The sequence below is a fragment of the Aegilops tauschii genome, chromosome 6 (assembly GCF_002575655.3).
Source record: "Aegilops tauschii subsp. strangulata cultivar AL8/78 chromosome 6, Aet v6.0, whole genome shotgun sequence".
Taxonomy (NCBI): Eukaryota; Viridiplantae; Streptophyta; class Magnoliopsida; order Poales; family Poaceae; genus Aegilops; species Aegilops tauschii.
The window spans coordinates 362209307-362221421 of record NC_053040.3 but is presented as its reverse complement, the minus strand read 5'-3'; the positions used below and the strand labels follow the sequence as shown (position 1 = coordinate 362221421).

General features: G+C 51.2%; 1 protein-coding gene across 1 annotated transcript; it reads right to left on the bottom strand.

Annotated features, from left to right (window-relative positions):
• Positions 1–486: 486 nt before the first annotated feature.
• LOC109745161 (protein DETOXIFICATION 49-like) lies at positions 487–2576 on the bottom strand. Its single transcript, XM_020304300.3, has one exon. The coding sequence runs from the start codon at positions 2395–2397 to the stop codon at positions 679–681; it is 1719 nt and encodes a 572-aa protein (XP_020159889.1). The 5' UTR covers positions 2398–2576; the 3' UTR covers positions 487–678.
• Positions 2577–12115: the final 9539 nt, after the last annotated feature.

Genomic DNA, 12115 nt, shown 5'->3' with positions numbered 1-12115 from the left:
TCGGCTTTGGTTTGTTTCCTTATAAACTGGTCAATTATCTTCTTAATGAAAAACTAGAGCTCCTGCCGGTTGCTGTAAAAAGATCGACTGATCCAAAATAAATATTTGAAGAGCAGCAAAAGCTTGAAAGTTTTATTTCCAACTGCTTTTTTTTTCTTTTGCGGGTGAACTGGAAGCTTCTTCATGGTGCTGTCCTGTTTCTTTCATTCAAAACCACACTTTTGAACGATAAGAGGGGGATATGGGCGCCTGCTGCTTGACTTGGAATTCTAGTTCCCAATGCGTGTAGCTCGTTGATGGTAATTTGTCTCATTTGAACTTATGGAGTACTTGCTGGTCATACACTATGCATTAATTAAAGTTGAACGGCACATTGTTTGTTGTAGTTCGTCAGCGATTCAAATCATGGGGTGGCTACAACTGCAATCACAAATTCTACCCAACCATGCTCACTTTGATGCTGCTAAAGTAATGTGAGGAAGTCTGTTTTGTCGAAGAAAAGATAACTTTCATATTGCAATCGAATCCTTTCGACTTCTGTAATACTACACCGATATATCAGATCAGAAGATTAAAAAAACTCTATACAGATTACCAATGGGTAACAAAAATTGTCACTCTGTCAGCCTCCGATGAAAAAAAAAAGAGTTGTCCGAAATCGTAAATAGGCCCTAGCTGTCAGCGCTGATCGTTTGGTTGCTCGATGACAACATCGATAAGCAGCCCGGAGTTCTCATCGCCGCCGCCGGCCGCGACTCTCACGACGTGAATGCCTTTGCCGCTGCTCGGTTTTGTGTCCACTGCCACCGTTACTGTGCCTGCTCCGGTGAGCTGCTGCGCGCGCTTGGCCTCCGCAGCCCAATCTGTCCGCCCGATGACCAGCAGCATGCGCACCATGCAGGCGGCCTGCGCCGCGAGGAGGCCGAGCCACAGGCCCTGGAAGTCGTAGTGGTACCAGAACGCGAGGATGAGCGCCACCGGCGTGCCGACGAGGTAGAAGGACCGGAGGTTGATGCTGGCGGCGTCCTTGGGCCGCGCGCTGCCCCGCAGCACGCCGCACCCCGCCGTCTGCGGACAGTTACCGAGCTCGCATGCTCCCAGGATCGGCAGCACGGACGCGGTGAGCGTGATGATCGCGGGGTCCGCCGTGAACATGGCAGCCCACGAGCCCCGCACCAGGTACGCGAACGCCGACGCCGCGCCGCCGAACGCGAACCCGAGCATGAGGCCAACCGTGGCGGCACGGCCCGCGCGCTCGGCACGGTTTGCGCCAAGTTCGTTGCTGACGCGGGTGGACACGCCGAAGCCAAGCGAGGAAGGGAAGATGTAGATGAGTGACGTCGTCTGGATCAAGATTCCCATGGAGGCCACAGTGGCCTGTGGGTTGGCGAGCAGGCCGCACATGAGGATCATGATCTCGTACCACCACCACTCGAGGCAGACGCTGACACAGCTCGGCAGAGCGAGGCTTACGAGCTCTCCCCAGCCACGGAAGCTCTCGGCCGAGAACACAAAGCCGCGGGTGCGCTTATGCACTCCCTTGACCAATATGTAACCAAGAAGGAGGAGAAGGAAGTTTAGGTTGGCGAGAACAGAGGCAAATGCCACCCCCCTGATGCCGTGTCCGAGGACGGAGACGAGCACGTAGTTGATGGGCAGGTGGAGTGCAATGGCGAGCGCGGCGCACACGGTGAGCGGCAAGTTGATGGATTGCGTCCGGAGGTAGATGCGGACGGGGTGGAGGAACGCCTGGAGGAGGAGGTCCGGCAGGGAGGAAAGAATGTAGGTCTCGGCGACCGCTGCGATGCCGACGTCCTGGCCGCAGAGCAAGAGCAGAGGTCGCATATGCATCCACAGCCCGCCGACGGGAACAGCGGCCGCGACGAGCAGCAGCACGGTGCGCTGCATGGTGACGCCGAGGAGCTCGTAATGGCCTGCGCCGAAGGCCTGCCCACAGATGGGCTCCATGCCCATGGCGAGGCCAGACAGCACGGAGTAGCCGGTGATGTTGGCGAAGCCGATGGCGAGTGAACCGCCGGCGAGTGCCAGGCCCCCGAGGCGGCCGAGGAAGAGCATCGAAATCATGGACCGGAGGTAGAGCAGCAGCCCCGTGAGGATCATAGGCATCGCGAGGCCCAGTATGGACCGCGCTTCCTCCCCAGCCGCGGCGGCCGACATCGACGGCAGCATGGGAAATGCCAAGGACAAAGAAACGGACCAGGCTTCCTTCACCGCTCTGGCAAGCCGACCTGGCAGCTTGCAAGTGAGCACCGGCGGCAGCTCCTCCATGGGCACGACCACCTCCGCCTTGGGGAGCAAAGGGGCCGTGATGCCATCGCCCGCATGCTCACCATATCGGTACGACACGGTGACCGTGGAGTCGGAGCAGGACGACATGGCCTCCGCGAAGCAGAGGAGCTAGCTGCGCCGCTGCCCCGAGCTCAGGAGGGAGAGGGACGTCTCGGGATCCGCCCGGTTGATTGTTGGATTGACTCCGTTCCGTCTGCCACGAGACAAGCCGCTGTCTCCGGCGCCGAGGCGAAGGAATCGTTGGCAGAAGAAACAGATTCGTGCTTGGTTGGTGAGAGCGGTGCAAGGGGATGCGCGCGCGAGGGAGGGCTTATATAGGTAGCCGATGGAAGGAAGGTGAGCGAGCTAGGCAAAACTGGGCATGGAGCCATGGACCGCACGCATGCTCTCTTTCGGTCGTTCCCGTCACGTCCGGTTTTTGGATGGGCCTTGTCTTCGGCTGCGGTGACGACTTGGAATTTTCAGCTTTGCCTTTCCGGCTACGGGACATGCCAGCGTTCAACAACAGCAGGTTAGATCCAGGAGCCCCTTTTCCCCCTCACCGTCTTTGTTTTCAGCCATTCCGCACGATGCAACTTCGGTTCCTTTTTTTTAACTAATTCCAATTCCTTCTTAAAACTTCTTTTTTTGATGTTTGCCGAACTGCTTGTTTTAGTACAATACAAACGTAGACGCTCGTACATACGAGGATATGCTCATCACTTTTTTGAATACACGCACACACACTTAACACCTATGAGCACATCCGAGAGAGTGAGAAGACACATCATTTTAAGATTGATGAAGTCATCACAGATGCCTCCGTAGTTGACGGAACATCCCCTCTCACGGAACGAAGATCACCGGAAAAACTGAAAGAAATATACAAGCACCAACACCAAGTCTAAGAGTTAAACCCTGGTGGACTGATTCCAGCATAAAGAACATAACCATCTAACCTAGACTCACTTCGCACGTGTGCTGAACCGCTGATAGTGTGAAGTTGTACTGCTTCTATATTACCACCAATACTGGAGCACGTAGGAATTAGTAGTACTTTGATCTTTATCAAAAGGAGATTGGGAGGGTAGCCGGGTAGCTACGGGGAGGCGTCGTTAGTGGGGTTTGTTGGTGAGTGACGAGCTAATCGTGTATAGTAGTGCTCCAAGCGTGGGCGGCAATTTTCGGCCGCCCGGGCTCGGACGATCGGACTCGGGTCGAGTGCGGGGATGGATATGGACTGCGTCTTGATTCCCATGACCAAATCGTCATGTTTGACGTATCAACGGGGTTTAATTTGCTTGATCGAAGTGGTGACAGAAATCGCGAATGTGGTTGTGGGTGCCTGGCTCACTGCAACACAAGATCTGCTTCGTAGGAATTTCGTAAGAAGAGATAGAATATTGGGATCCGGATTGTTCATATGGCTCGAAACTGTCAGGAATATATGCATCACATATCAACCACACTTCCGTTTTCTATGGTTGTTCATGCGTTGACATTTGACAAAATGGACGGTAGCAGAGCTTTACAGAGTTCAGTTGTTCCATGAGTTCACCACTTGCCACGGTAGCACGCACCACAACCAGTTTTCTTGCGAAAACAATACAAACAGTTGTTCGTCTACATTCGTGTGTCTTTAGTTTGGATCCTTCCGATCTACGTTATTTTCATCGGCGGCAGTTGCTGTTCTGGGGTGCTGGTCCTATGGGGTCTTAGCACGACGACTTTCCGACTGTCTACTACAACAAGGTGTGCCCGGCTCCGGCGATTGAGGGGCGATGACGGTGGCGCACCTTCGGCTCGCTTCGGTGCTTGTAGTCGTCGCTAGGTGGTCTACGGATCTGGATGTAATTTTATTTTTGCTGTTCGTTATACTGCCATGATTGAAGTTAAATAGATTGGAAGTTCTTCCCAAAAATAAAATACCTTTTCCATTGTACTTAGTGCTCCCTGAGATGGCACCAGCCTAACAAAACTGCCATTTGGCTAAACTTTTTTTTTGAGAATCGGCTAAACTAATTATGTTTTTTCTTGAGAAAAACTAATTATGTAGTACGTAGTAGATTTCATGCGTGAAGTGGCCCATTTGTAGGGCGGGCCAGGTCTAATCTTGCTATACAAAATCTCCTCTTCAAGGCCCAATTCACACCTGTCCATTAATGATTGGACGGACCAAGGCCCAGTCAGGCCTTCACGAAGCTCTGTTCCTGCCCATGTGACCATCTATCTCTATAATTTTTAGAGAAACCTCAGACACACGCTTATAACATATGTATATGTAGGGCGAATAAACCTCCAAAAACATATCCCTCTATCCACCAGAAGCATGGTGGCTAGCATTTACACCTTATAAATTATTATTTTATCATGTATCTACTCAAAGACGAGTAGGAATTAACCTTATGTATTGTTGATACGTTTTCAACGTATCTATAATTTATAAAATATACATATGCTATATTTACATCAATATATAAAGCACCAATCCACAAGCACCCAGCACAAACACACGCCACGCCACCACAACACACGCACACACTCAGGACAGGATACAAAGGCGCTGAGCGCAGCAATACCACCCCTAGCACTACTACATAAAGATGAAGCTACAGACGAACCATGTGCTCCAAGGCGGTGCCTTCAAGAAGGGAACGACACCGGCGCGCCGCCATCACCTGATCCAAGGATCAGAGTTTCCCCCGGAGCCGCATGACGGGCAATGATAGCCGCGACGACGCCTTCAAGAAGGGAACGATCTTCACCGCCGCCGATCCGTCCGAAGATAGAACAGGTTTTCACCTCGGCCAACACTCACCGCCACCAAACGCCACACCCCGGCAACCACGCCGCCCCACACGGCCATGGAGACCGGGCGGCACCAAGGCACGGGCTCTGCCCACGAGCACCACGCTACCACCACCAGGGCCGCCGCCCCAGCATCCAAGACCTCGACACCACCTCACCCGAGACCCGTCGCACACCAACGAAAGAGACGAGCGGAAAGGTCCCACCTTTCGCACTCCTGGGCGACCCCCCAGCGTCGAGACCCAATAGGTCGGCCAAAACTGGCATCCACCGACCCGTCCTGCAACCCCGAGCGCGAGACAAGCTCCGTCCTGCAGCATCGAGAGGGGGACGAGGTCAGTCCTGCTGCACCGTGCGCGAGACGAGCTCGGTCCTGCTGCATCGGGCGCGGGACGAGCTCGGTCCTGTAGCACCGGGGCGCGAGACGAGCGGTGGAACGCAGCTGGGAGAGGACCAGCCCATTGATGGGAGTAACGCCCGGGCGACGAGGAGATGGGTGAAGGCCGAAACGGCCTGACCGCAGACGAGCCGACGCCGGAGAAGCCGGCCGCTGCCGCGAACAGATCCGTTGAGCTACCGTGGAGCCGCCACGACACCGGGAGGCCATCACCGAGACCTCCCCGCGCCGCCGCCCACGGCGGGAGCAGCGGCCACGCCCGGCCGCTACCCAACCCGCGCCGCCTGCCGGAAAACTCGCATCAGATCCGGCCGGCACGCCCCCACCTCCACCAGCACCGGCCCGCCTCCGACCCCGACCGAGAGGAGAAAGAGGCCGAGCCATGGCCCGAAGAGAAGGGGTCCACCGGGACACACCCGTTGCAGCCCGTGGTCGGATCTGGACCACCGCCGCCACCAGGCGTGTCGCCCCCGGAGCCCCGCCCGCCGCTAGGAAACAGCAGCAGGCGGCTCCACAGCCTCACCGGAGCGGCAGCCAGCCAAGGCAGAGCACCCTCCGGCCCACGCTGTCGTAGCTTGAGCCGGCCGACAAGGGGATCTGTACCGACCGAAAATGCCCGCAGCAGGAGCCGACCCTGCCATCTCCGCCTCGCCAGCCGCCCATCCATCCGCGCAGCCGCCGCCGCTCCACCGGCAGGCCGCGCCACCAGCACGGCCGCCCCGCGCGAGCGACCCGTCCCTGCCAAGCTGTCGTGCCCGCGCCGCGAGCAACAAGGAGGGGGGCCAGGAGACCCCGCCGCCGCCGACGTCGACCGGGCTTCGCCCGGCGGCGCCCTTCGGCGGCGGCGAGGAGGAGAGGATGTGAGGAAGTGGGGTGGTCCAGCGGCGGCTAGGGTTTGCCCTACCACCCGTGGGAGCGGCTCGGGCGAGACGTTTTTTTCCTATATATGGTTTTGGTGCACTTTTATATTATTTTTATAGAATAACTTATTAATCTCCTTCCCAGGACGTCAGGCGCGAAATTCAAACCTCAATGCTGATGTGACGGGTCCCACACGAAAGGCATGCACGCATGGTTGCTTACTTTCCCCTGTCTCATGAGCATAGCTCTCGTGAACCACGCCTCTCACTCGCCATTGCCAACACCACCGCAGATCTTGCCGCTCCGACCTCGCGGCATGCCTCCACGCCGGCGAGGACCGCGGGCGTCGACCACGGCCGCACCCCCTTCCCCCCTCGGTTGCCCCCCCCCCCCACATCTTCAAAACCTTCCCAGAGATGGTGAGACTGATATCACCGGTTCCATAGGGGGTGCTCATGGCGACCGGGGCTCGGGGTTGGGTGGAACGGGCGACCAGGATCCATGACGCCACCGCGGCGAGGATCCGGCGCGTGCGGGAGTGGAAGGCAGCGGATCAGGTGGTGGCGGCGGCGATAGACCCGAACATAAGATCTGCGGTGGTGAAATATGCAGAGACCTGTCAGAGGAGGGCGGATTTGAAGCAGAGGATTCTGGGAAGGAAGATCTACGACGAGGCCACGGCGGAGGAACGGGCAAGGTTGCCTGCCTTCCCCCACTCCCCGTCGGCCGCGTTCGTGCTGTGGGCAAGGGCGGAGGCGAAATCAGAGGATCCCCGGAGGGCGCTGCGGTGGGAGTGCATACTGGGGGTGATGCCGTCGGGTGCACCATTGCAGCTCTCGTCCTCGTCGCCGGCGACCAACTTCAGTCGAGTTTGAGCACGTATCCCCTAGTGGAGACGAGGACTCTGGCGGAGGAGGTGCGGATTCCTGCTGCTGTTACTATTCACAGTCCAATTCCTGTGCGGAGAGGTGGCAGAGATCAGAGTTGGAGGATATCGGCCTTGCCGCCACCGATGCCTTCCGGTTCTTCGGCGAGAAGAGCTGTGGGTTGCAGACGTGTGACTGCCAGGAGGGCCCTACTGGTCAGTGACTCCCCTGTGCGTGCGAGGCTGACGGTGGGTCCCGCTTGCCCCTCCATCGGGCCTCCCATGGGGAAAGTGGTTGCGCCTCTACAAAAGGCGCCTCCTGTTCACGATCTGGATCCATAGCTTGGGGGGACTGACCGTGGCGAGCCTAGGGTTCGTCCTAACCCTATCAATTTCAATATATCCAATTTGGTGTTGATAAGGAAAGAAAGATTTGCCTCTGGAGATTTCGTATAAGCTGATTGCTACCCAGTTGGAAAATTTGATCGTCTGACTACTCCAAAATTATTCAGATTCTCCCGCGACTGCTGGGCAAGGAAATCGAGTAAGATCCCCTTTGTTTCCATCTTCAAAATGGCTGGTGGAGGGAGAGATGCCAGCAGCCGTGGGGGGAGGTACGGCTCTGGAAGGGGACGCAATGGCCGCCCCCCTGATCCCACTCTGACGGGGCAGGAGGCACCTGTGCCACCGCCACTGGTTCCACAGCCTGCTCAAGCTCCTCACCCACACATGTAGATTTTTGCCAAGCCGCCGTTGTTCCCTCTTGGTGCTGCCCCAGCTATGTTGTAGACTGGTGGACAGATGTATGCTGGCTGTCAGGGGGGGGGGTGGAATCCGCAGATGCAGCAATGGCCGAACTAGACCCAATTCCCTTTCCAGTATTTGCCTCCTGCTCAAGTTTTCCCTCAGTCTTTTAATCCTCAGATGCAACAAGCACAATATGGAGGGAGTGGATCATCTAATGGGGGAAGTGTCTAGAGCAGTCAACCAGACTTCAGCAAGAACAAGAAAAAAAGAAATCAGAGAAACAAACATGCTGCTGCCCAGACTACTTCTCCAAGTGATGACTCCTCCTCCTTCAATGTTGACCCCAAGTTCATTGGTGCGATTTGCTATAACTGTGGACTACCTGGACATTTTGTGGGTATGTGCCCCACACCAAAAGTCTGTTTCATTTGCAAGACTCCTGGTCACCACATGGATACTTTCCCTACCTGGTACAAGCCCTATCCTGCTGCCATGTATTGGGGGAGTGACAGTAATGGCCTAGGATTTTTTCACATTGAAACTGGTGGCAAGGAAGACCGTGAATGGCTGAACTTTGGGAATATTGGTTTAGTTGTAGTTGAAAAAGGAGAGATCTCTGAGAAAGAGGTGGGGCAATGCTTCTCTGATATGTGGAAAACCAATTGGCCCTGGCAGATCAGGAGATATGATGAGAAGAAATTCATTGTCAGGTTTCCCCCAAACAAGAAGATCAAGGATTTGGTAGAATACCCTTCCATCAATCTGAAAAAAGAAGGACAGACAATCTCTAGTGATTGGAATGGAGAAATGCCAGCCTATGATTCACTAGAAGGAACCTGGATTGTGATTGAAGGACTGCCTCCCAAGTGGATATCTTGGTACATTATCACACAAGTGGCAACTATACATGGTGTCCTGGTTAATGTTGACTGGCACACCATCTTTAGAAGCTTCTATGAGAAGGTGATGATCCAGGTGGCTGTGAGAGACTCAACTAAAATCCCCAGACACAGGGTGGTGGAGATACACCATGAACTTTATTTGCTAAAGTTTTCTGTGGAGACTGAGTTAGCAATTGAACATGATTCTGATATTCCTCCAGGCCCTGATGACAACAACCCCTCTCAGAAAAAGCATACTGAAGATGAGTTTGATACAAGTGAAGATGACCTGCTGGGAGAGGATATGGACACTGGAAACAGTAACACCAATATCATGGACAAAACTCCAACTGTTGGTTCAACTGGAGCCAAGTCTATCCAGAAGTGCTCCACTCATGCTCCTAGATCCAATATGGAAAGTTTTGTTTTCTCCAAGATTCTGGGTGCCCGTATGACCAAAAGTTACCTTGAGGTAGTGAAGAAGAAGCCCAATGAAAACATAGGTGGTCCCCTCCTGGAACAATGTGATGCTGCTACTGAGTTGATAAACCTATTTCTCATAAAAGCCCTGGCACTAAGCAGAAATGAGGGCCTGTGGTGGCCTCCAGAGTTAGCACCAGGAACAAGAGAGATGGGAAAACTGCTCTTCAAAAAGCTCAGAAACTGAAACAGATTAAAAATCTGGAAGTACCCATTGTTAGAAAAGGTACTCAAAACTTTTTTGCTTTCCTGGATGATTCTCTACTTATTAAAACTGCAGACTGCTCAGGTATTAACCTGGGCCCTAGTAGTGATAGTATCAGAGATAATATATCCATTATTAAACAGGTTGAGCTAGATAGACTTGATAAACTTAATGCTGAAAATCCTGTGGTCTTTTTGTCTCCTAGTATAGATATTACTGGTGAGGAATTTAATAATTTGGTTCCCAATCCAAGGTCTAATACAGAGTCTGAGGAGGTGACACATATGAATGTGGATCCTGAACCAGACTCACCATGGATTGAGGTTACTAATTCTAAATTTTGTAGAGGTAGAAGAAAAATTGATTTTGCTATTAAATGATAGGCATTTTTTGAAATATTAGAGGTCTGAATGGCCCTATTAAAAATGACAAATTGAAAGAGCTCATTAGAGCCATAAGTCCTAATTTTATTTGTATTTCTGAGACCAAGAAAGAAGACTTTACTGTTTTTCAACTTGAAGTCTTTGATCCCAGCTCTCATTTCCTCTGGAAATAGCTCCCTGCAAATAACACTGCGGGAGGGATCTTGGTTGGGGTTAATGTGGATCTATTTGACTTTGTTCAATGTGATCTCCACACTTATAGTATTTCCTGCTTGCTCAAGAATAAACAGGACCACTCCATTTGGAGATTAGTTTCTGTTTATGGTTTTTACAATCAGTTTAAACTGGATTTTATTAATGGACTTCACAACCTGCTGACATGTTGGACTGGCCCTACCTTAGTTGGTGGTGATTTCAATCTTATTAGAGAGGATAGTGATAAGAGTACTGGTGCTATTAATCAACACTGGGCTGATCTCTTTAATGATTGGATTAATAAATTTGGCTTGTTAGAGCTTAAAATTAATGGGAGGAAGTACACCTAGGACAACAATCAGGACAACTTAGTGATCTACTATAGATAGAGTCTTCATGTCCACTGATTGGGCCTCTCTTTTCCCAGGTGTCCAGCTTAAAGCTCTCCCTAGGCTAGGGAGTGATCACACTCCTTTGGTGGTTAATACATGTGCTTTCTCCATCCCTTAGGAATTTTTTCAGATTTGAAAAATGGTGCCTTGAGGTTGAAGGGTTTAGAGAGGTTGTTCATAAAGCTTGGACTGTCAAATGGCCTTTCAAAAAGGCTATAGACATTTGGAATTTTAAGATTAGGAATTCCAAAAAAGCCATTAAAGGGTGGATGGCCAACTATGAGGCAGAGCAAAACAGACATAAGCAAGCTCTGGTGGTTGAGTATAACTACCTGGATATTATTTCTGAATCTAACCCTCCATCTCCTAACACTAACAGAAGAATCAAAAAAATTGCAGGTGACCTGGAGGATATCTGGAAAAGGAAGAAATCAAGGCCAGACAGAGATCCAGAGAGAGCAACATATTGGAAGGAGACCTGAATGCTGGCTACTTCAAAGCTATAGCTAACCAGAAGAGGAGGAAAAAACAGATGATTGTGCTGGAAGGAAATGAAGGTACTGTCTCTGACCCTGAAGGTATTATGAGAATTGCTGTTAGCTATTACAAAAATCTCTTTAGCTTCCAAGATAAAATAAATATCAACCTGAAAGATGACTTTTGGGAAGATGGTGATAGGGTCACAGATGCTCATAATAGTATCTTAGATGCCCCCTTCATTGAGCAGGAAATCAAGGAGGCTGTCTTTGGCTCTTATGCTGAAGGAGCACTTGGGCCAGATGACTTTCCTTTTCTATTTTACCAGCAATTTTGGGACCTTATTAAAGGTGACCTGTTTGCTTTAATTGATGATTGGGAGAAGGGTGATCTGGACTTATTTTGATTGAACTTCTCCTTATTAACTTTAGTCCCTAAAGAGGCTGATGCCATTAGAATGGAGAAATTTAGACCTCTTGCGATGATCAATTGCAGTTTCAAATTTTTTGCTAAATGTGCCACTAATAAGTTTGGCCCCATCTGCAATGATTTAATTTCCTTGAATCAGACAGCCTTCATAAAAGGCAGATATATTGCTGAGAGTATAATCACTGCCCATGAGGTTATACACACTATGCACTCCAGCAAATAGTCTGGTTTTGTGTTTAAATTGGACACTGAGAAAGCTTATGACATGATCAACAGAGAATTCCTGTTGGACATGATGCATAAGAGGGGTTTTAGTAATAAATGGATGAAGAAAGTAGAATCTTTATTACTTAAAGGCTCTGTTGGAGTTAGAATTAACAACAACAATGATTTTTTTATTGCTGGCAAAGGGGTCAGACAAGGGGACCCATATTCCCCTTTGCTCTTCAACCCAGTAGCAGATGTCTTTACTAGAATTCTTGTTAAAGCCTCTAGGAATAATATACTGGAAGGTATGTTCCCTAGTTCTAATCCAGCTGGCATCATTAGTATGCAGTATGCTGATGACACTCTTCTTTTTCTGAGCAACAACTTATCTCATGCTAGAAATCTCAAATGGCTACTCTCCTGTTTTGAGAAGTTATCTGGGATGAGGATTAATTTTCACAAATGTGATCTGGTTCCCATTAATATTAATGGTGATGAT